Source organism: Myotis yumanensis, unplaced genomic scaffold (genome assembly GCF_028538775.1).
Source record: "Myotis yumanensis isolate MYYU_CA2020_CCGP unplaced genomic scaffold, mMyoYum1.0.hap1 SCAF_6, whole genome shotgun sequence".
NCBI lineage: Eukaryota > Metazoa > Chordata > Mammalia > Chiroptera > Vespertilionidae > Myotis > Myotis yumanensis.
Genome location: NW_027223757.1, coordinates 10,786,563 through 10,811,384, shown reverse-complemented (window position 1 = coordinate 10,811,384; position 24,822 = coordinate 10,786,563). Strand labels below are relative to the sequence as shown.

Below are 24,822 nucleotides of genomic sequence, written 5' to 3'. Positions count from 1 at the left end.
CAAACTGGCTTCAGTAATACTTTAAAATCTTTCCCAAGTCAGCAAGCTCTCCAAAGACAGGAAAACAGTAAACTCCATGGGGTTTTTTAAAAATTATGGCTAAAAGAGTAGGGTGAGAAGATACTAAAGTTTTCGTAACATGTGTTAATTTATTCTTCTCTCTCCCTTCCCCACATTGTTTCTTGTCATAATGAATTCACTGCCAAGGAATCACAGAAATGAACTGTAACGTGCTCCTTAAACTGAGACAAGCCCAAATCACTATCCACACTTCGAGAATCTTTTTCCGTTTTCTAACTTCAGAAGAAACGGCACAATTCACTCACGTTGATGCTTCCCTCTGGAAGCACCGCCTGCCCAATGCTTCACTTTGGTTTCAGCTCCAGAAGTGATCTGAGGACACCCGTGTGGCTGCAATGCTCTGTTCGCATCTCACCTTTTCTTTTCATTCTTCTGGCTGTTATTCATTTATTTACTTATAATTAAAGCTGACCTTCTTTGAATTTTCCTTCTGTATTTTTTAAGTCATTGACAGAAACTATGTATGTTGTACCTGAAAGCACATTTTATATTGAATAAAGTATTTCTTTTCTGGTGACAACCTTTTTTTTTTAAGTCACAACACACTACTGGCAAACAGGAAGTAGCTAAAAATAATGCTTGAAATATGAATCTGACATATCCTCGTCGGTCCACAGGCACTTCAAACTCAGTATGTCCAAACCAAACGCCTGTGAGCCTTTCCCAACAGTCCCAGGTTTCACAATTTCATGGAGAGGTCCTGCCATCCTCTTGCATCCCACAAAGAGGGTTCTTTGTCCTCGCTGTCCTCAAATATAACTGTCAAGTCTTACACGTGCTAATAACTCTTAAACCTTTCTGGAAACCATCATTTCTTTCCATTCTCAGAGTCCCTATTCCAGGCTCTCCTCTGGATAAACACAGAAAAACGAACTGATCTTCCTGGTGTGACCTCTTCCATCTACTCTCCCTCCACATGTGGTCAGAGACTCTTTCTTCCTAAAACACAGATGTCCCCTGGAGAAAGCAGCAGCCATTTCATGTTCACCTATGCTCGTGTCAAAGTGATCAAAACTGAGTCCCATCAAGCCTCGGCCTCCAGTGGTCAGTCTGCAGGAAACACCAGGGGTGGGGGAACCCACCGAGTTGCACCCCGACTGCACAGTCAGCAACATCCAGACTGTCGGAAGCTGTGTAGGCCGAAGGGCCCAGGTCCTTCCAGAGATAATTGTAAAAAAAAAAAAAGGTGGAGGGAAAACTGCTGATAAAAATGACATTTTTTTTTTAAATGAGCAAGACTAAATACGTGCCTAGGATGCACACTTGAATAAACATAAAGAAACCCAAGGACGTGGTGAGTGTAGAAATCAGGGTGGTCTTTGTGGGGACAGCGGGGGCTGAGATTGGGGTGAGGCCCCATGAAGGGGCTTTTCTGGGCAGTTGGCAAGTTCTATTTTTTATCTTTGCTGTGGTTACCAGAGCAGACGTGTGTAGACAAGTCTGTATGGTGTTCTATTTTATTTTGCAATGGAAAGGTTAAAAAACACACAAAAACTCCCCAACACAAATCTGATCTTGTCACTGTCCTGTGAAAACCCTTCAGTGGCCTCATGGTGCTTGTAAAGAAAAGTTCAAGTTCCTTCACATGGCAGGCAAGGCCTTGCAGCACCTGGTTGTCTACTCAGAGCTTGCTAGTCTCCTCCCTACATTAAATGTTAGTTCCTCAAAAGCACTCTGCTTTCTATGTCACAGTCTCTGAACATCAGTCACTCCTGCTTGGAACATTCCAACATGCTCTCTTCCCCTTTCACTTGGCTGATTCCTAATTGTCCTTCAGGCCCCAGTAGGAAAGCCTCCCCCAGTGCTCCAATTTGGACGAAGTCTTCCCATTACACACTGTACCGTCCCCTATCATAACATGTATCATATGCATTCACGTTGCCTATTCGTTTATATCTTCCAGCGGTCAACAACTTAAGGCAAGATGTATAACTTGTCCTCAAAATTTTGTATCCCCAATACCTCGCACAATGCCTAGAACAGAATAAGTACACAATAAACTTACATAAAATGAATATGTGCACACACTTATTATAAATTAAAATTGCCTTTGTTGGCATTAATTTATAAGAACACAAAATATAAACAAAGTAATAGTTACAGCAGACACATTATGCCAGGTACTCCTTTCATTAATCCATTCAGTCCTCTAAACAGCACTAGGAGGTATTATATTTATCACCAATTTACAGGTGAGGAAGGTGAACCATGAAGAAGCCACGAAACATGCTCCAAGTCAAACAGTTCATCAACGGGAGTAGAAGACAGGCGGTGTGGCTCCGCAGTCCTCGCCCTGAATTCGAATAAAGTATCACCTCCCACCATCTAATGTTACTACTATTCATTTCAAAGACTGAAGAGGTGGCTTTAAAGTAAAAAAAAAAAAAAATACTGAGATTATCTGATAGAGAACATTCGTGAATATGACATACATGTTTAGATCCTGGATGCCAAAATCAAAGGATTGGAAGGAGAAAATAACAAGTGCAAGAGGAGCACTTCAAAGAGCAAGTAATGCAAGACCCCCTGGTAAACTAGGTACCAAGACCGGCCTCCAACTTACAGGTTGGCAACAGGCAGCTCCTCAGAGTGAACGTGAGGGTAGGCAGACAGGAGCACCCACAGTGTGCAAGGCACCAAATCAGATTCAAAGTGTATACAGATTCAGGACTTCTGCTCTTGGTAAGTTTAGACTCAATTAAAATAATTAAGAGCATTTACTCCTTCACTTACTGTATCTTATTAGTGCCCTATTTGGCTCTCAGAACTCGATGGCAAAATGTGAGGATGGTGTAACCTCAATAAGCTTATGGGTCAGTGCAGGAGGCAAACAAATAAACCAGGAATTACAGTACAGGCGAAGCATCCTGTAAGAGCTTTGCTTGGATTCCTTGGCATATCTGGATCACACTGGCCAAGGTCTGAGTAGAAGATGGACTTCAGGAAGTTTCTAGAAAGAAGTTTCTTTGGGGTTGCATCTTGAAGACATACACTCCTGATGAGAGAACATGGTAAGTAACCCAGTTACTACTACAAACCAATGAGTCACATGGAAAATAACTATTGGGAATGGAGAGGGGCAGAGGCTAGAGAAAACGTTATGGAGGAGGGAGAAGTTAACTGTATCCTGAAGTCTGGGTAGCATTGGAGGGAAAGAAGGAAGAAAGGGGATGGATAAGTCTGGATCCCTGCAGGCAGAAAGGCCAGCTCAGGGCTGGTCTGTAAACGTGTTGCCACCAGACTGGGCAGAGTTGAAAATGTCACCTCACGTGGTACAAGTGGACCACTGGGGAGATGTACATCAATGCCTGTCAGTGAAAAGCCTAAAACACTAAAATCACAAAATTCTAGAAAAAGCAACTCTAAAAATCTGTAAGCTCTGGATGGAGGCATGTTTTACAGTGACGGTGCCAAGTTAACCTTTTTTTTCTTTTTTTTTAACCACCTAAAGATACTTTTTCTTGAAGAGCTCACCCACTTTCAGTAAGAACACAAACAACAATAACAAAATGCATTCAGAATAGTAAGAATGAAGGACAGAATAAAGGAGGAGAAAAAGGGGAGAATAAAGAGGGGGGAGAGTGACTCAAAAAGGTTTGTAAAGAAGTGAACGACCTTTTCTCTTCCACAAACCCACTTGCTCTCCTACCTCGTCTGGGGCATCACTGTGAGGTCATTCACCCAACACAAAACCAAGTACTGTACCATTCTTTACACCCCTTTCCCTTCACCACTTAAATCTGAGTGTACCTCAGAATTACACGGGGAACTTGTTAAAAGAAATCATTCATTGAGTCTGGGTAGGGCCCAGGAATCTTTAAAAGAAAATAAAGTAAAATAAAATAAAATAAAATAAAATAAAATAAAATAAAAAATATATAGAGATAGATATAGATAGATAGATATAGATATAAATATATAGATATAGATATATATATAAATTGATTTCAGAGAGGAAGGGAGAGGGAGAGATAGAAACATCAATGATGAGAGAGAATCATTGATTGGTTGCCTCCTGCATGCCCCCTACTGGGGATTGAGCCCCACAACTCAGGCATGTGCCCTTGACCAGAATCGAACCAGGGACCCTTCAGCCCGCAGGCCGACGCTCTATCCACTGAGCCAAACCAGCTAAGGCAGGAATCTCTTTTTCAGACTACCTCTATGTTTCTGATAAAAGAACCATACTTTGAAAAAACTGTGCCATATCCAATCAATTTCTGTGTAGATTCTCTGTTCTAAATGTCTCTTAAATTCATCCTATGTTCTCACCACCCTACTGTTTTAATTGTGGTTTTCATCTCCTTCCTAGACTAATATTATAAGCTTCTTCCACGTTCCCTTCTTCCTGATCCCTCACCTCCAAGCCATTCCACACACAAAGCTTCTAAACCACAGGCTTATGTGGGATCAGCAGTGATCAGGCCCCTGACTGTGTCTCCGCCTGCTGTCCTATGCCAGCATGTGGACACTGGAAAGGCAAAGGAAAGGATGAGCAACTGTGTTGAGCATGGCTAACCCACATTCCCTTCATGTATATGGCAGAAGAACATGAAGAAGTAAAAGCCATTCTGAGGATAACTAAGGTAAAAGGAACTACCCAGCTTTACGGGACTCCATGGGCATACTCCGGTCATTATCACTTTCTAGTAGTTATAGGGATCTATACAGCATTAATAAGAACTTAATGTCAGCAAGACCCTATTCTTTTTTTTAATCCTCTCCCGAGAATATGTCTTTTATTGATTTTAGAAAAATGAAAGGAGCAACATTGACGTGAAAAAGAAACCGATCAGTTGCCTCCCATAGGCACCCCAATCAGGGATCAAACCCACAACCCAGGTATGTGCCCTGACGGGGAATTGAACCCACAATCTTTGGTGTACAGGATGACGCTCCAACCAACTAAGAAAGCTGCCCCGCCAGGGCCCTATTCTTTTTTTTTTATTTTATTTTTCAATTACAGTTTACATTCAATAATATTTTGTATTAGTTTCAGGTGTACAACATAGTGGTTAGACAATCATATCCTTTGCAAAGTGATCCCCTGATATTTCTAGTACCTACCTGGCACCATACATAGTTATTATAATATTACTGACTATATTCCCTATGTCGTACTTTACATTCCCATGACTATTTTGTAACTAACAATCTGTACTTCTTAATCCCTTCACCTTTTTCACCCAGCCTCCCAACCCCCAACCCTTCTGGCAACCATCAGTCTGTTCTCTATCTATGAGTTTGTTTCTACTTTGTTTGTTTTTTATTTTGTTCTTTAGATCCCACATATAAGTGAAATCATATGGTATTTGTCTTCCTCTGAGTAAGACCTTACACTTTTATTTTTTTAGTAAGACTCTATTCTTAAGTGATGTTAAACTGAATAGTTGTTTTACTTCATAGATAAAGCCAACTTTAAAAAAATGATTACAAAGCATTACTGAAATAGAATACAGATATATATATATATATATTAGTACTTCCCAACTAGCATTTTCCCTCAAGAGATTGGGCAAGGAATGCACAACATTTAAATAAACACCATGATTGGCAAATTTTTAATAAGAAAATTTTGAGAGCCTAATTGTAAAGACTATGTTGAACTTGATACATTCATGTCTCTGTATATATGGGGTGAAGGGCACTAAGTTAGAACCCAACCAAAAAGAGAAGGACGATTCCTCTGGCCTTAAGCACAGCTCCCTCAGGCAACTCTGAAAGCCTGCTGTATTTTAAAAGGCAATAAGTGCCCAGCCAGTGTGGCTCAATGGTTGAGCATCAACCTATGAACCAGGAGGTTATAGTTCGATTCCCAGTCAGGGGTACATGCCCAGTTGGGGGCTTGATCCCAGTAGGGGGTATGCAGGAGACAGCTGGTCAATGATTTTTCTCTCATCATTGATGTTTCTATCTCTCTCTGTTTCCTTCCTCTCTGAAATCAATAAAAATATATATTAAAAAAATAAAAGACAACAAGTGACCTTAAAAGGGCAGGATGTAGGAGAGAGCGAGTCACTCATCATTGAAATGTGTTGAAGGTCAGACCAAATAATGCATCTTGGAGTCAAACAGCAAACAGATCCCATAAGCAAAATTAACTTTGGATTTCTCTTCAATTGTGCATTATCACTCTTGTACAGTATCTTCAATTAGTTGTTAGAAAGAAGCATTATTAAACTGCTTTATCATCACTTGATCTGAAATAGATGGAGCACAATTTGCCTGTTGTGTGCTGAACAATCACCCTGAGATGCTCAGCTAACCTGCAGAGCTGACTGTACCTCTCCCTTAGCAACTTTTCACAGGCTTCCCGCTGCCACAGGTCACCTGACCTCCACCCTTGCTCTATGTCTTCACTTGGAATGATGCTGGCAACAGCCTGCTTATTAAATGGCGTTCAAGAAAGGAATTCCCGCCCTGACCGGTTTGGCTGAGTGGATAGAGCGTCGGCCTGCGGACTGAAATGTCCCAGGTTCGACTCTGGTCAAGGGCATGTACCTTGGATGCAGGCAAATCCCCAGTAGGGGGTGTGCAGGAGGCAGGTGATTGATGTTTCTCTCTCATCAATGTTTCTAACTCTCTATCCCTCTCCCTCCCTCTCTGTAAGAAATCAATAAAATATATTTTTAAAAAAAGAAGGGAATTCCCAATGGCCAGGTTCCTAAAACATGTGTTTCTATCCACGTTAAAGAATGTGGTCATCATTCAAAGCCTTGTAGTCACCAGTTTTTAACTTTTTGCTTCCAAAGTTCTGAAGCAAAGTAAAAGGAGATAACTTCCTTTAGATCACAGACTGAAAGGAACAGAGGAAAAGAGAGGCAGAAAGGAAAGGAGAAAGAGTAAAAGGAAGGAAAAACATGAATGAGAACAAGCCAGGGGAGTTGGGAGCTGTATTTTCTGAGAGCCCAGCAATTGTTACCAGGGGTCCCCTGGATCTGTTTCTTTGAATGCATGGAGTCCAGGTGCATTCTGGGAGAAGCCTCCCAGTCCTCACCACTGTAAAGTCAGGGAGGAAACCCTGACCTTCACTCACGGTGCTGTAGCTCCACATGTCAGGGCCCAGCTACATCCTCCCATGTCAGGGCCCAGCCTTAACGTGCAAACTAGACAAGTAAAAAGCCTGCAGAACAATTGTAGAGAAAACTGCCTTGGGAGCCGAGCAGGGCATGCTGAGGGAGACAGGCGCAATCTTCATTGTGGAATGTGCAGGAGTAAACCGGATGGTTCCTTTCACTATGCCAGAGGCTTTTCTTTCTTTTTTCTTTTTCTCTCTCTTTCCTTTATTATTTTCTTTTATTTTGCAAATACATCCTCCGAGGTCACTCTCCAGAAATTTGCAAGTCACAGGTAAGGATTTAATATGCAGTCTGTTGCGAATAAAAATATAATTACTTCTCTGTCCGAAAGTTCAACTTTCTTTGTTTCCCTCACCAGTTCCGATTTCCTGTCACTGACTGGCTCTAATGCAAGGGTGAAGCAATTTCTTTCCTCTGTGATTTATTTGCTGACGATAAGTAAGCAAAAATGCCATAAAGAAAGGGGGAAAGAATGATTCACAACAAATACTTCTCAAAAGCACAACTCCAGAGTGTAGCAAGAACTTAACAAGAATAAAGCTGCATGTTTGTATGTATTTCTGTGTATTGATAGTAAACTTGATAAAACTGTGTTCCCGGCACATAACGCTCAGAGCTTTACATGCATTACTTTATTTAATCCTTGGGACAATCTTACGTGGGAAGAATCATCCACATTTTATAGATGAAGAACCTGAGGTTTGCACAAGAGTTACGGAACCTGCCAAAGGACACCTGGTTAATACAATCGTAGAGTCGAGATGCAAGTGTACTTCTGCCGCCACAGCCCACTATGTTTGGCCTGTTCCCCACGGTTTACGATGCTTAAGAAAAGCCCCCAAAAGCCTGCAGCTTGGAATGCACACAAGATAACTGTACACCATCAACCAGAACAACAAATCCTCTCTGCTACAGTCCTTGCTTAAATCTCTTTGAAATGCATTCATCTCTTCATGTTATTTTTTAATATATTTTTTATTGATTCCAGAGAGGAAGGGAGAGGGAGAGAGAGATAGAAACATCAACGATGAGAGAGAATCATTGATTGGCTGCCCCCTGCACACCCCACACTGGGGATTGAGCCTGTAACCAGGCATGTGCCTTGACCGGGAATCGAACCGAGACCTCCTGGCTCATAGTAGGTCGACGCTCAACCACTGAGCCACACTGGCTGGGCGATCAATCTCTTCATATTATTAAGTAAAATATGGTCAACATAACTGTATTCTTCTTTAGTGACTCAGGGTTTGTAGTGTTTTCCAATAACTATTTGAGTGAGGTTTTGTTTGCTTTCAGCTGTAGAAGATTACTGTAGAAACTTGCCAAGGGCTATAATGCCAAGCTCACAACTCAATCAAGGACTAGGCTGAGATACACAACGAATAGGGAGGCTCCCTAATAGATAGGCAGGCATTTCATTTTTCTACATAAACAAAATTCTACGGAAGGAGTAGGCTAGAGTAGGGGGAAAATGGTAGACTGTGTCTGAACCTTATGTTCGTCCCTTCCACCTCCACCCTGGCTTTCAGGAACCTGACTGTGGAGATCCTCCATCCAGGGATGCTACAGTATTCATTCGTTCACTAGACAGATATAGACTTGATGTGGAGGATACACACACGAGCAGAACAGACATAGTCCTGCCCTCAGTCTAATCTGGTGTAAAAAGAACAGCACTGTACAACTCATCACATATGTGCTGTATGAGTGCTCCTGACACTAGGGTGAAGATTCTTCATGGATACCCCAAGAGAAATTTCTGTCTGATCCTTGGGTCCAGAATAGCATCTCTGCAGAGTAACTGATCTGTTTTCAATCCCACGGACGCTGTTTGCTGAAAACTAACTGAGCCTACTTTCTTTGCTGCTAAAAATCTCAGGGTCCACCTGTGGCCCACCCATGGCATAGAAGAAGCATTTCAGCTACTGTCTCACTCCCAGTCCAGTTGATGTCCCTAACCTTCTTATCCCTCCTTTTCTTTCCCAGCTACTTCAAATTTGATTCTTGTATTTTATTTTTCCTTAATGTTTCTTCTGAGGGAAAGGCACAGTAGAAATAAGTAAATAAAAATATACATAAATATTTTAAAAATTTTAAGAAAGTAGAGTACTATGTGCTGACTCCAAAAACTCATCCTAGAAATTGACTTTATAGACATCCCTTTAAATCTCCACTAAGAACTTCTTTTATTATTTTCCTACCTTAAAGTTTAAGCTCTTGAGTGGGGAAAAAAGATGAAAGATTTTTAGTTATTTGGAGCTCAATTGTGCTCTTTTTCTTAACTATGTCAGAACTGAATGCACAAAGCAACCATTTATAAATGAGAATACCTCCATGTGCCAATTGGCCTAACACAGAACTTGTTCTAGTAACTAGGTGACATTATATAAAAAAGTGAATTCATTTTAAGTGCAATAAAACGCATTTTGTATTGTTACCAGCCCCAGATCTATGATCTCAGCTCATTAAGCGTACTTAAAGTGGTTGCATATTGAATTCTGGCCACGCTTTTACCTAACACAGAGCCAACTGCAACCCAAATCCCAACTATCATTTGGAAGATGAGATCTATGGGGGAGAAGGGGCTTCATTCAAAAATCAAAGATATTATTTGTTGTGTGAAAAATAATTGGCCATTTTATATATATTGGTTAAAATATCTTTTAAAATTTGATTTTTAGAACTAAGAGCAAGCTTAAAGTACTGTTACTTTTATTGTTATGAAGAACGTATGAGCACTAGCAGAAGACAGCTCAAAGGAGAGAGCTTCTGCAACAGGATGTGGGCATCTCTGCATAGGCCGACACAGAACACAGAGTCTCATCTCTGTGGTATCAATCACCACCACCATCATCATCAATCCATCATATTTCCTTTCAACTTTGTAGTACATCAGACACATGACAACATCAGTAGAATTAGGTAACATTTCCCATTTAGCTTTTCTTTTATAATGGCCCAAGATTCATAAATAAGTGAATCTATATATATGGTCTTTCAGATCTTTATTTACAAAATATTCAAATGACGTGAACCACATGAATACACCTGTATTCATGCTTAACTCAGATATAGTTCCTTCTAATACCAGACAAAAGACACATCATTGTCCCTTTTTCGTAAGCCTTCCTCACTGGCATCAGCATCAGATTCTTAGATGCATAAAGGGCCCAGGGGAGCATTGCTGAAAGTTTTAATGCAATAAAGCGAAAAGGAAAATTTTATGAGTTACACAGATGTTCTAGTTTTGAGAGCAATCTGAACAAAAATGAGTAAAGTCTCCAAATTAATACCAAACAAATACTATTTCCTTAGAGCTACATATACCAAATTATAAACCAAACAGGGTCCAGTGCTAAGTAAATAACAGTAACAATAACTATCATAGTTGTCATTTTTCTTATTTACTGTGTGACAGAAACCGTGCTAAGTACTTTACCTCATTTAATCCTAGGAACCCTATGAGGTAGATACCACTGTTACTGTTACTTTATATATCAGAATGCTAAGGCTCAAACAAGGTAAGTAAACTAGTCTGAAGTAAAACAGCTGAAGAAGGGAGGCTGGGATTCCAATCCAGGCCATGTGACTACAGACCTGGCACTTTTCCACTGCACTGGAGTGCAGCGTGAAGCACCTGGTAAGTTCGTAATGACCGTACACTCATTTCTGAGGAGAGGATATAGGCCTCGCTTAGCTTTCAAATACCCAATGTTTGCATCCCTTCTGAGTCCCCAGCACCCTGCACTGGGTATGACATACAACAGATGCTCAATAAATGTTTGTTGATTAAGTCAATGAACACAATTTAGTGGTTTTCGAAACAGTAGGAATGTTCTTCAAGGAAAATGGTGAATATAGCAAATCTGATGAAGCCTTGTAGAACACTTTACTTAAAAATTCCAAAATATGAATTACTGATTATTGATTTTTTATAAATAAGAATTAGTCTCCCCCCACCCCCTAAAAACCAAATATAGGTGAACCTATCCTAAGACAATGACCATACCCACAATATACTTCTCTGTGCATAATGGGGACATATGATTTAGTTGATTTAAAGAGATAGTTGAACTAGAAAAACATCTAACAGTGTTTTAAATTGTCAAAAAAGTGATTATGTTCAACTACAAATTTAAGTGAGAATTTAAGAGTCTAAGGATTAGGTGTGGCAGCTTTTAGAAAGTTAAAATTTCCACAAAACGATTAAAAAACACAGCCTAGTAACAGTACTTGCCAAGACAAAATGTTCCAGTAGCTCAAATTTTTATGCTAGGATCACTTCTGGAGCTAGAAACTAGATGTAAAAGTAAATTCTCAATTTGTGACCTGCATCTTCTAGGAGGTCAAGCAAAAGAAGTCAATTGTTCAGTTCTATTAAGTCACAGACTGGTTTACACGCTACTGGATAATGGCATAGGGTTATACCCATTTTTATCAATATTACCATGAATAAAGTACTAGCCCTCTAGTAAATTTCTACACATCTCCAAAAACCAGTAAATCTAAGCCTGTAGAAACTATGTAAAACTTTTCATTTTTATATGAAGTCAGTTATTCTCCTTTTATGATAAGAGTCTAATCCTCTCTATTAACAGCATTCATTCAAGCTGACATTTATATGCCTGAATGTTTATATTATAGTAAATAAAACTGCACTAGTCATTCAATTCTTTTAATGTTTTTATATTTGTGCTAAAATAATCTCCATTAAGGAAATGATACTTCATAGTCAACTACTCTTTTATGAGGTCAAATAGATGACTTTTTACAGTAACTATATCTCTGGAACAATTTCACCAGTATCTTAATCTGTCAAATTTCACTATGTATATAAAAAAAGGGTGGGTGAGGAGAGCTTTAAAAAAAAGTACCCTTATAAGACAACAAAGTTTTCTTTCTAAATAAAGATGCTTGCCAGTTTAACTAATTACACAATGTCAGGTAATTATAACATGTGATGTAATATAATCTTGTAACTCAACTATCAAATAAAATTTCATACATCTTTTATATTCTTTCTTGGTGTCAATAAAATAAGATCAGTTAATTAATGCCAAAGTCAGAAACTACTGCATACATGGCTCAGCTTTGAAACAAAATTTTTTAAAAAGGTTCTTTTCTATCTAAAATATTGTAAAAGCTTCAAAATGACTAGACATATCTAACTAAGAAGTCTTAAAAAATCAGCTCTGTTAGGGATTTAATGACAACTCTTCCATAATCTTTTTCATTGAGAAATTCTAGAAAATCCTTCAAACTCTATAAGCAAACAATAGTCTTTACCTTATTAGCAGAAATTTAGAAAGAATTAAGTTTCTTTGCCCTATTGGCAAAACTCAGGAAGCTTGCAAACTACCATTCCTCACCCCTATGAAATGCAAGATGTAATTCATGGGAGATCTAATTCATCACAGCATTAAATACATTCACTGAGTTTTCTAAGCACTTAACAATGAGTTCTCTCTAGCCCTATGACAAGTAGCAGTTTATGTAATTTTAAAAGGATATCATATAGTTTGTAATTTTTTTTAGTGTAACTGAGCCATGCATATGTGTTAAGACATAGCTTAAGTAAGATTACATAGATTCTCTAATTTAATCTACTTATCCATATCTTTTGGAAACAAATTAAAAACAAATAAAGTTAAACTAATCAAAAAGAGGAAGTTTGTCCTCAAATCTTGAATTTTTGAAAGTAAATTATTACATAACTAGAGAGCTGGTGCATGAAATTTGTGCACTCGGGGGGAGGGGGATTCCCCAGCCTGGCCTGTGCCCTCCCACAGTGCGGGAGCAATCACCCCAAAGAGGTAGGCCCCCCCACCCATCTGGGGCTCCTTGATGGATTGCCCCAAAGAGGTAGGCCAGAGCCGGGGGGTCCCGACTCCGCACTGCACACACAGCATCAAGTCCCTGACCACCCATGCATGCCCGCTGCGCAAACAGCCTCCTGGTGATGGATTGTTACAGCATGAGGGCATCACGGCATGAGGGTGTCACAACCACATAGGCTTTTATTAGTATAGATAAGAATTCCTTACACAATTACACTACAACACTAGTTTTCCTACAGGTTTGGCTAATTTGCTGGCAACTGGATAAGAACTTGTTTACAGACTACAAAATAATCCCATCACATTTACTTTTAGCTCCTATCATAAAAATAGATTTTAATTGCCTGAAATTTCTTGCTGCATAGAGGTTGAACCACTTGGGGGGGGGGGGTCAATCAGAACCTACAGCCAGATGACAGTAATGTGTGCTTTTTAAACAAGGTGGAAAAAATTCTCAACAGTCAAAATGTTACTGTTTACTCAATCCAACAAATTACTTTTTCTTTGGTTAGGTTGTATCTAAATATTTTCCCTCTAACTTTAAACATGGACGTTACTAGCCCTTTTGAAACTATGGATGTTAGATAAGCCACTGACAACACAAATAACAAGTAAGTCCTTTCATTCACACACACACGCGCGCACACGCACACACACGCACACACATGCGCATGCATACACACACACAAACAAGTATGTGAAAATCTGGCCTCTTGAGATTTCATCTGAGTATAAATTCGTTTCTTTAAATTGCAGAGTTAATACAGGAAGAAGAAAAAGACAAAAATCTACCAACTAGGCTGAGCTGCCATCCTCTCCATGTAGTCTTTGGCCATGTCTCGGGCTTCGATGTTCTCAGGATACAGCACACAGAACATCGCCAAGGCACCCAAGTTGTTGCCGTAAATTTCATTCCAGCGGGCACTGAAGTCCTTGGGATCCCAGGGGGGCAGGTACTCCAAGGGGCTGGACAGCATGGTGTGCACGGCCTCGGTGAGCCGGGCGGCAATGTGCTTGTGGGAGCTGGTGGCCCTGAGCTGGAGCTCCGCCACCTCCGCCCGGGAGAAGTACAGCATCGGGTGGCTGTCATAGTTGGCGTTGGTGAAGGGGATCATGACTTCGGGGTTCTCGTCAGTGATGTAGGCTGACACGGAGCAAAGTAAAGATATGAAAAACACACTGGGAGCCCCCCGTGTGTGAGTCCTCATCGTGGCATCAGATCTCCAAACCTCCAAGGCAGCCAAACCATCTTCGAAAGATACTGCAGGAGGAAAACAAGAAAAGAAGGACATGTCAACCAAGGAAACACGGCAAAGTAGAAGCATATGGCAGGTAGTGAACTCACTAGGAAAAGGTCCAAGGATTGAAAATTTAGATATTTTTTAATACAACGAAATTTGAACTAGGAAGATATGTACTTACTGAAACCTAATAATTTAAAGTCAATTAATCAGTTATTTAATTAATTAGGCATGATACATCAGATATGTATACACTGTGGAAAACAGAACTTTGGACTTGGGAAAACAGTATAATACTTGCAGTAAGTAGGCATTCTTGTCACATTTTTGTCACGCTAAAAGTTTAGGCTTGATGGTTATTTTTTTAGCCACTAATATGAAAACCACATTCACCAAAAGCTAGTGGTGAAATGCCATCTGGGAATCTGAATGGACATTAGGAAAAAATGGAAAATCCTGTCTTGCTTATAGCAGAGCCTCCTTCACCCTAACCTCTCCCTAACATTCTATATTCTGAACTGGGGGTTAGGATCAATACATCTATAAGAATGCAAGCAGACAAACTATCACGAGTAAAGCTAAACATCCTCACTGTGTCCGCAGAAGGTGGGACAGAGAAGACAAAAGCAGGGAAAACGTCTGCTGGGTCCGCGTGTCCCCTGGGCTGACAGCACGAGCATGAGGGAAAGACCTGGCCCGGGCTTGCTGGGACTGGAAGCTGACACGCCTTCATTCAGAAAACAAGATCCCAGAATCAAAAGGCTAGAATAACACGTGGGCATTTCCCCCTTATTATTTGAAACTACTGTCTACTTTTCCATTTTGCATATGGGATTTTGGTTTCATTCAGTAAATCAGACATTTAAACCAAACTCACATATTTTAACTACTTAATTTTCTTAAAAGTTCTTTTTTTTCAGTGGCAGCTTTGCTCAGAGGTTAAAAGAATGTCTTTCAAATGTAGGAATATTAAAAAAAAAAAAAGGAACCTCAGCCTAGTCCTAGTCTATGTCTCACATCTGGGCTAAAGCACGCATTAAATCCCCTAGAGCAACGTCAGGGAATTCTTAAAATTCTTCAGAGGGGAAAGGTTATAGAAAGCAGACCAGTAAAAGACAGTTTTATGTAAATAATGAACAGTAGTTTTCAATTATTAAAGGGGTAAACTGATGGAGAAAAATCAACCTCCCCAGCTGAACATCAACTATTTTTCCAAGAAAAAACTGTCTCAGCACATTCAGAAGAAAGGAAATCAAGGATTTAACACACACATCAGAGATCAATCCAGATTCCCAACTTGCTGGCTCTCCAAGAGAAGAGCAATATGGCATCCCCCGTGGATGCTGCCATAAGTCCTAGCATTCTTTATATTTCTGAACGTGCTTTAGACTTTCTGTACCGTAATGACATCAATGGCAGTGGTTTGGTAAAGCATTTTAGATTTACTTCAAGAGAATTTGTGGTGAATTAAAAAAAATCAGTATAGGCATGCTAAATAAAATATATAAAAGAGAAATAACTCTAGGACTCTGCCCATATTATGTCTAGCACCCAAAGCTTCAAGGCGGCTGTCTGGATCCTTCAAGGTCAGAGACCTGGCCAAAAGCAATAATCGGCTGTGGTTGTGTCTAAGAAGGGGTGTGGTTCTCTGGCAACACAGAGGTGTGGCTGGGTCTGAAGTAATGCTCAGTCCTCACTGCCCCCTCCCTGCAATCCCAGGTTTATTTCTTGCTCTTTTCAGAGGACAATCATGCTAATAAATTTTTTAAAGCCTGTATATATTAAATCCCCCAAAGTCTAAGATTGAATGCAGACATCAATACAATGAACACTGTGGGAGCTTAGGTACCCAGAGTGAGGATGGGTTAGAAGTTTCTCCTTTAACTGACCCCTACATGCATAGAACAGAAGATCTGTCTGCTACTAGTGTTTGAATGCGTACCTCAAGTTCTAGAAGGGGGTGGCTTGGGTTATGGGGGTGGGTGGGGTAATAGCTATGTGTAGACTAGAAATTTCCTATTTCAGACTCTCTACAAACATTCCCTAAAGGTGCTTAAGGCTGACTGGTTTTAAGCTTTTTCTCTTTCCTTAGGCATCTAATCCCCCTAGCTAAGTCCAGGGTCATTGACATAGTCAAGGCTGCTCCAGACAGTCCCTCACAATCTGAGACGCATACTCTGAGCCCAGCCACTTCTGCCACATTCTGCCACATTGCTTCCAATACGTTGGGTAGGCTGTGCCTGAGTAGTGTTTAAACAAGAAGAGTTGCTTCTGAGGCACAGAACCGCATTACGATGTTGTTTTGGGAATGATGCCATCTCAATATGCCAACTGAAGGTTCCCTAGTTATTACTTCAAATTCATGTGAGGGTGTCAGGGCAGCGAGGCTGTGTGTTACCGCACGTGTAAAACGTTAATTCTTCTTGGAATTCCATGTGGGCCAAGGCAGAGCCCACAGAAATTCTGCAGAATGATCTTCGATGAAGACTGCCTGGGCAGAAAAAACCCACAGCATTCATCGCGGCGTAAGTTGTGTGCTGCCCCCCTCGTATCACACTCCACGTGCCCAGCCCCCAGTGCTCTCCCAGCTTTTAAGGCCTTTGTTGCTCTGCCCAAAGAGCTCATTTCTGCTGTATCTGGCACGTAGCTGTATTGCGTTGGATTGTTTTGGCTGTTTATATGCTGCGCCTCACAGAAGACAGGACCATAGCTTCCTCTTTGCATCACAGGGCTTAGCACTGTGCCTGACACAGAAAAGGCAGCTCATAAACTCTGGCTGAACTGAGCTAACTCCTGGGCTTAGAGCTGGCAGGGTAGATATGATCGCTAAAATCAACAAGAAGAAACCTTAGTTCCTCTTATTTGAAGCCAACCCAAGTTTAGAATTTTTCAGAAAAAAGTCTGCTAGGAAACCCACAGAGGGAAACATAAGATCTAGAAACTCCTACAGCCTAAAAAGTATTGTGTGTTTTTCCAAAAAAAAAAAAAAGAGAGAGAAAGAAAGAAAGGAAAAAATTAAACCTAACTAAAGTCTAACTCAAACTTGCTTTAGTCTGATAATCTATAGGGAAACCTAATTCCCATCTACCAGCTTAAGTTGATTTAGAAAATTCCATCAAAAAGCCCTTATTTGCAGTCTTTGGGTTTCCCCTTTGACCTCTACCCTGGCATCCTGTGGACCCACTCTGTAAAGAGAAGAGCTAAAATTAGATGAAAGGAACATTCCTCAAGATAATTTTAGGTGGACTACAGATGGACTGGTCTTATGCTAATTTGACCTACTTATTTCATTAGGAAAAACTATAGCACAGCAAACGTGAAATTTCAACAGGTATATAAAGTTCTTGTTTCTGATACGTTTAAGTATTAAAAGTTTGTGGTCTTTGTTTTTTTTTTAAGTAAATAGATAAGGCAAAATTTGTTGAGCTTTGGGAGGTACTGGGAATGCTGAGTGAAACAATGGCCATTAAAGGCAAATGAGTTTACCAGAATGGCCTACTCCCCCTACCACATCTCTCTCTCTCTCTCTCTCTCTCTCTCTCTCTCTCACACACACACACACACACACACACACACACACACTCCCCTGGACAAACCATTCTGTCTGTGAGTGACCTCTCAAGGCATTTTCCACCTCGTTCATTACGTTGCAGACGAGCAGAGCCAACTCACTTAAATCTTTGAGTTGCACTTGGCCCAGTTCAAGAAAGAGCATGGCATTTTCAATATGGCAAAAGCACAGGTGACCTCCGCAGCTGACTCTAATAATACAGTTTACCCATTACTCAGTTCTCAGGATGTTTCTCAAAGACTCCATTAGGCCCCATTCCCCCCAAGAGTCATTCCTCTTCTCCTCCACTACCATAGGCTAGCTTCCCCAATCCAGTTTTCTTTCCCATTCTTTTGTCTCCCTCTACAAAGCTCAGAGAGCAAAACATTCCCTAATTTAGACCTAATTAATTAATACAATATAGTCCTTTAAGAATTAACCTGTCACTACAAAATAATTCAGGTAGCAATTTGGTCATCTATCCACAATAATCCTAGTTTGGCATTTTGCTTCGGCCAAGCCAAAGGATATAACAAGCATTTAACAAGATGTCCAAATCGTAAGCAGGTCCTCACACAACAACAATAAACCTAAAATTATTTTGCTTTAGTTCTGGTTCCAACTGTCCACTGTAGCTATTATGATTTCTGACACACAGAGAAATATTTTTGTGAAATGCTTTTCACATATTTGATCTTTTATTTACAATAAATTAATGTGGCAAAACAGTATTAAGAGTTACTATATGCTATTATTCAGTATCTTAAACTTCAGAGGCAGAGCTAGAACCCGAATTTCCTAAATCCTAAGCCAAGGTCCTTTCCTGTAACCAAACATTTAACAATTCAACAACATTTCTGCCATCCGTACACAAGGAAAGCACAGAAAGAGTATGAAAATGAAAAGAACTGAAAACTAAATTAGTCCATCAAATTTCGAAAATGAAGTGGGTTTCCAAGTGGTCTGGGATTGTTTAAAAATGAAATGCATAGCAGTACAAAAGTTCTTTCAATTCCTCTGGCTTTAGAAAATATAGAAAGTATTAAAAAAAATTTAAAATATAGAATGCATAAGAATGGAAGAGAGAAATCACCTTGTATAAAGTAAAACATATCCCAAGTTAAGATGGCCTAAAAACCCTTTTCTAATATTCACCTAACCCCCTTTATAATATGTGCCAAAGTCTAACATAATACGTGTTGAGTTGGGCAGACATGAGTATAATCCCAGCTGTGCAACTACTTTTGTTTTGTTTTTAAATATGTTTTTATTGATTTTTAGAGAAAAAGAAAGACAGAGGGAGAGATATATAGAAACATCAATGAGAGAAACATCAATTGGCTGCCTCCTGCATGACCCCCACAGGGGAATCCTACAACCAGGGCATGTGCCCTGCCGGGGAATTGAACCCGAAACCTCTTGGTGCATGGGTGCACCCTCAACCACTGAGCAACACTGAGCAGGCTGTCTACTAGTTTTGATCAACTGACTTCTGGTCTCGAAGTTTCTATTCTCTCATTCATAAAATGATCCCAACCTAATGGGAAGATTAAGTACACTTATCATAGACCTTGATATGAAGTAAGAGTTCAATAAAAATTTGTAATTTTTAATAAAAGGGAAGAAGTTTTAGAAATGTAAAATTGTACTAACCTACCCATAAAATATTTTATTTGAAAGAAAAAGAATATTATAAGCAAGAGAATCAGAGATGTTAACAGACTAGGGCAAGGTCATGCCACTTGGAGACAGCTACAACTTGAACACAATCCTCCTGACGCTTCAACACATCATTCACAGTAAGCTCAACACTCACTAGGAAGGAAAGCATATGACCCTTGAATATTTTCAAGTATTCGTTGGCGGTTTTGCCCCAAAAGAAAAGAGTAACAACAAAATAAACTATTGCTGTACCTGAGTTTGACTGCTTCCCATGGCCAGTGTACAAAAGGTGACGGCTTCTTGCTGTATTCTTTCAAAAGAAAGGCCAAGTGATATAACAGGGGCTGGGAAATACTACAATCTCTGGCTGTTTCCAAGTAACGAATCTATATTATGGAAGGGACGTGAGTACTTGGGGGACACCTGCTGCCCTTGCCAGAATTGATGCGCTAACCCAGTGGTCGGCAAACTCATTAGTCAACAGAGCCAAATATCAACAGTACAACGATGGAAATTTCTTTTGAGAGCCAAATTTTTAAAACTTAAACTATATAGGTAGGTACATTGTTATTAACTTAATTAGGGTACTCCTAAACTGGCCTTTGCTAAAAACGTCCTCAATCTGATTGAGGTACGTTCGCTGAGGTCGATCCCTTCCAACTCTCCCATCCACACTCGTCTTGTATACTTGTTTCAGATAGAGTGGATGGGAGAGTTGGAAGGGATGGACCTCAGCAAAGGTGCCTGAAAACAATGTACCTCCCCCGCGCCGCGGCTCCCGTCGCCCGACCGACCGACACCCCCCACTTCTTCTAACGCCACTTCTTCAAAATAGACTCGCCCGGGCTGAAAACGGACCCCTGTGCATGGGCCACGAAGTTTCAATCGCACTGTACGTGCGCGCCCGCACGTGGTATTTTGTGGAGGAGCCACACTCAAGGGGCCAAAGAGCTGCATGTGGCTCGTGAGCCACCGTTTGCTGACCACTGAGCTAACCTCAATCCAGGGTCTAGTCTTGTTTCAGTCGCTGTCATCAACACCTCAGCTGATCAGCCTAGGAGATGCTTTGCAATGTTAATAAAACTGAAACTCTACTCCCAGAATGTCTGCATTCATTTATGAGAAATACAATGATCAAGCAGATTGGGAAATATTGTCGTAACACTGCACAGGAAGTAAAGTTATTAGATAATTGCCTGGTGAACAGGAATCAGAGCAAAGGAAGTGGGAAGGGCCTTAGGCTTGGGGCAACTTAACCAGTCAAGTTCACCACCGTAACTGCATTGGAACGGAAGCTGTATTGTCAGCATCTGGGATACCATTAAAAACAACATTTTAAAAATTAACTTGTAATGACATTTAGGAAAGAAGAGCAAATGTACATCCCTGCAGCTCCTGCCACCACCCCCACCAAGCTCACCCAAGAGTAGCTGTTGCAGTTTGCCACCCCCAATAGATGGCCCAGGAATTAGTTACATGATTAGGACAGTCAAATGCCTCCCACCCATATCCCTAAAACAATCCAACAGACCAGACAGCTGAATGTCCCTGACATCATACCTTCACCCCTGAAAAATGTGTAGACACTGTAGAAGTTAGCATCTACACCTCTTCCTTCCCTGTTCATGCTTTCATTGAAACCCAAGTTCCCTCCCTCTTTGAGCCTCCAATCTGGTTTTAGGAAAACTCTGATGGCCTGGGCACTCTATATATCCTAACAGAGATGCCCGTTTCCTTCTCTGATCTATTTTAGGATTTAACTCTCAGAGAAACCCTATTCCCAAGTATTTGAGAAACATCTTGCCATGGTCGTCTCATACTTACTAACCTCACTGTTTCCGCATATTTTAATAGAAGGTACACATTTTAAAAGTTCTCCTGGCTTTTCTATTTCAATTTTATTAAATGTAGATTTAGAATAATTTTTTGAAAAGTAATTTTTTTAAATAGCAAAATAAACCTTGTTTTCTTGGTAAATTTTTGTAGTGAAATAAATTGAGCATTATTCTTAAATATGTCAAATCCTAAGAAAACATATGGTTTGGGTACTATACAATCATTCCCTAAAATTATACTCCCTGATGTGTAAAGTCTGTGGACTCAGCCAAAAAAAGAAAATTTTTTAAAACCAAGGGCTCTTAATCAAAATGAAAGTGCCTTTTACTGAGGGCTTATTGTTTCCTTACTTAAGGGTGAAATGAATTATATCTCCCTAAAAAGTCATTTCCAAACAAAAATCCACAATATGAAATTATACCAGACGGAACCCCCAAGAATTTACACACACTACTGAGGGAGTAATTATAACCCTGAACCCACACAGCAAAGCCACACTGTATAATGATGGTGTTCACCACCTCCGCACTCAACACTGAGAAACTGTGGGTTAGGTTTGTAAGTTTAAGTGCAGCTCTGTGCAGGCCAAGAACATTTCTACACTGTGCCCAAGGAAGTTTTCCTGCAGGTACCACACTGTCTCCTAATACATCTGAAACTCACTGCTTTCCTACATCAGCAATGATAGTTGTATAACTTTCTCTTATGAGAAGAATAATGAATCTGAAGTAAGTTTAAAACGGCCACACATAGTTTCCGGTGTCAAGTCTGAAGGTTCGTTCCATCTCCCATTCACCAGAGACTACTTGAAGGAGTACTGTAGTGGATATCAAACTGGAGGCACTGAGTAGTAGAGCTTTTGCCTGATGCACATTGTTACAAAACTAAGAACCATTAAGATCCAGCTTTTGAGAGAGTGATTGCCTTAGGAAATGTAGAAAGGAAGTTAAATCTGTATCATTTTCATGGAGCCAAAGAGAAAGCAGGGTAGAGGTGGGGAGTCTGCAAAGTCACTGATGCAACTACTGGAGTACTTAATTTTACTTTACAAAGGCTGGGAGAAAATGAAATGGTTAGACTATCTAAGATATAAGTAAGTTCTAGTTTATCGAGCAGTCTAACACTTGGGCATCTGATTCGTACTTCTTTATTACATATTTAATTGATTTTCCACATGGTGTTGGAGTACAATATCCTAAAGAATTTTCAGAATTTTTTATTCTGATCTTTTTATCAGAATAATTTAATGTTGAGTATAACTATTTTTGGTATTCTCAATCTTTTCAAAAGTAGTATTTGAAGCATAGGTATTAACTTTTCCAATGTACTGATTTCCAGAATTAGAGTATCAATTCCCTATGTTGGGGGTAAGAATGTTTTATAAATATTAATTGATTGCCGAAACCGGTTTGGCTCGGTGGATAGAGCGTCGGCCTGCGGACTGAAAGGTCCCAGGTTCGATTCCGGTCAAGGGCATGTACCTGGGTTGCGGGCACATCCCCAGTGGGAGATGTGCAGGAGGCAGCTGATCGATGTTTCTCTCTCATCGATGTTTCTAACTCTCTATCTCTCTCCCTTCCTCTCTGTAAAAAATCAATAAAATATATTTTAAAAAAATTAATTGATTCAGCTATGTCTTTACCAGCTATTAAATCTAGGAAATGTGCTAGTCAGAGAACACAAAGTAAACAAGAAAAACTATGCTCTGCCCTAAATAACTATAGGATAAAAAAATCAAAGAAACTGGTGTTTCTGAGGTTTTGGTGGTGGTGTTTTTAACTGCAGTATTTGCATTACTGTCTGGCATTAAAGTTAAAAGTTATGTCTCCCTTAGTCCAAAGCCATTTATTTAACTTACTGTGCCTAACCCCAAAAGAAAATTAACAATCTTTGTTTTCAAATTTTTTCTACGCAGTAAGTAACCAAAGATATTCTGGAAGGATCTGAGAAACCACCTATAGCTTTCTCAGCAAGAGCGTTAAGCATGAAAACACTCTTTTCTGGCATTACTGACAAAATAATAAAGCATAGAGAAGAAGATGAATAGAGATAATGAAGCCAATAGCTAAATATAACATCATAGTTTCAAATAACAGTTAAGCTAAACCATGAAATGCTCATGAAAACAAAAGTAAAACTTTTCTTCCTGCCATCGAGTCACGAGGGCAGATGGTGAGGTGGCTCAGAGGACGGGCACAGAGGCCAGAATGGCTTTTTTCACCACTGAATGGCTTCAAACAAGCTAACCATCTAAGCCTCATCCCTCATTTAAAGGGAAGATAAAAATGGCATTTGTGTTATAGCCTGGTTGAGAGATTAAATGAGATAACACCTACAAAACACCACTTTCTGCCAAGTGTTCCCTCAAAATACTAGTTAACCATCGTTCACCTCAGAATATGATTAGTGGTTGAGGGCACCAGCTGGAGCCAGACTCCCAGGGTTTGAATCCCAGGAACACGACATCCTTAGCTATGTCCCTGCTTTCTCCGCTGTAGAAGGGGTGAAATAATAATACCTTCCTCACAGGGTTTCTGTGATCTTCAACTACCGGGTACACGTAAAGCAATACAAGGGTGCTTCGGATTTGCAAAGTGTTCAATGAGGGCTTGTAGAAGCATCATCACATTCTCAAGAAGAACCCCAAGGTCGTTCCCACCCAAAGGAAGTGCACCATGCTACCAGGAAGTGCTCATAAAAAACAGATATAGTGTATTGTGCATTCACAACCTTGAAGACTCTCAAGAGACTAAAAATATCAAATACAAAGTACTGATGCCAAGAGGTTTCTCCTTCTTCCTGCTCAACTGCACACTGACAACTTTCAAGATACATATTCCAAGGTACTGAACACATCGGAGGAGAAAAGTCTTCCAATCTAATACAATTTCTTCATTAACCAAATTTACAGACAGAGATCAAACTTACTGATACACCACAAGGAGAGCCTTCTCTCTGTCTACCCCCTCCCCACCTTCACCCCCACCCCTCGCCTTTACCATCCCCCCACCCTCCCTCCCTGAGATGGAATATCAGTCTTCTCCTGCCTTTCGACTGGAACTTACACCAGGACTTCTCAGGCTCCATTGTCACATGAGCCAATTCCTCTGCCTTAACGTCAGCTTCCAGGCCACCTTTCCTCTTTTCTACCTCTTTCCTGATGCCAGGCAATACCACATATTCCTCTGTTCTCCTAGTCCAATAGTTGCAAACTTCTGTGGGATGAGTCAAGACATCAATTACAGATTTTTTAGACAAAGTACCACCAAACACGTTTAATCTCTTATATGCAATCTCCTCTGGTTCATGCATTTATGAATTTAGCCAAAACTATACATTTTGGGTATGTCCTCATATCATCTCCTCCAGGATCAGGTCCTATAAGTTCACCCCTGATGGTAATGACTCTAAGAAGCACTGATACTATCCATATTCAAGGCCCTACCATGCTGGACAGAAAAGGGTTAACACAGCAGGCCTATTGTTCAAACACTGCACATTTCTAAGACAGGCCTGTCTTCAGTACTGGCCCTAGT

At 40.3% G+C, this 24,822-nt stretch overlaps 1 protein-coding gene across 5 annotated transcripts in view; it reads right to left on the bottom strand.

Moving 5' to 3' along the window:
• DSE (dermatan sulfate epimerase) overlaps window positions 1-24,822 on the bottom strand; it is a 57,076-nt gene that overhangs the window by 15,848 nt on the left and 16,406 nt on the right. For 3 of the 5 annotated variants that reach the window (XM_070417512.1, XM_070417511.1, XM_070417509.1), the window contains one exon: window positions 13,790-14,258. In XM_070417512.1, the coding sequence (XP_070273613.1) occupies window positions 13,790-14,205 (416 nt within the window). In that variant the 5' untranslated portion in view covers window positions 14,206-14,258. Of the gene's footprint in view, window positions 1-13,789; window positions 14,259-19,702; window positions 19,743-24,822 lie in introns of those variants that run through there. The other 2 variants (XM_070417513.1, XM_070417514.1) reach the window with 2 other exon arrangements.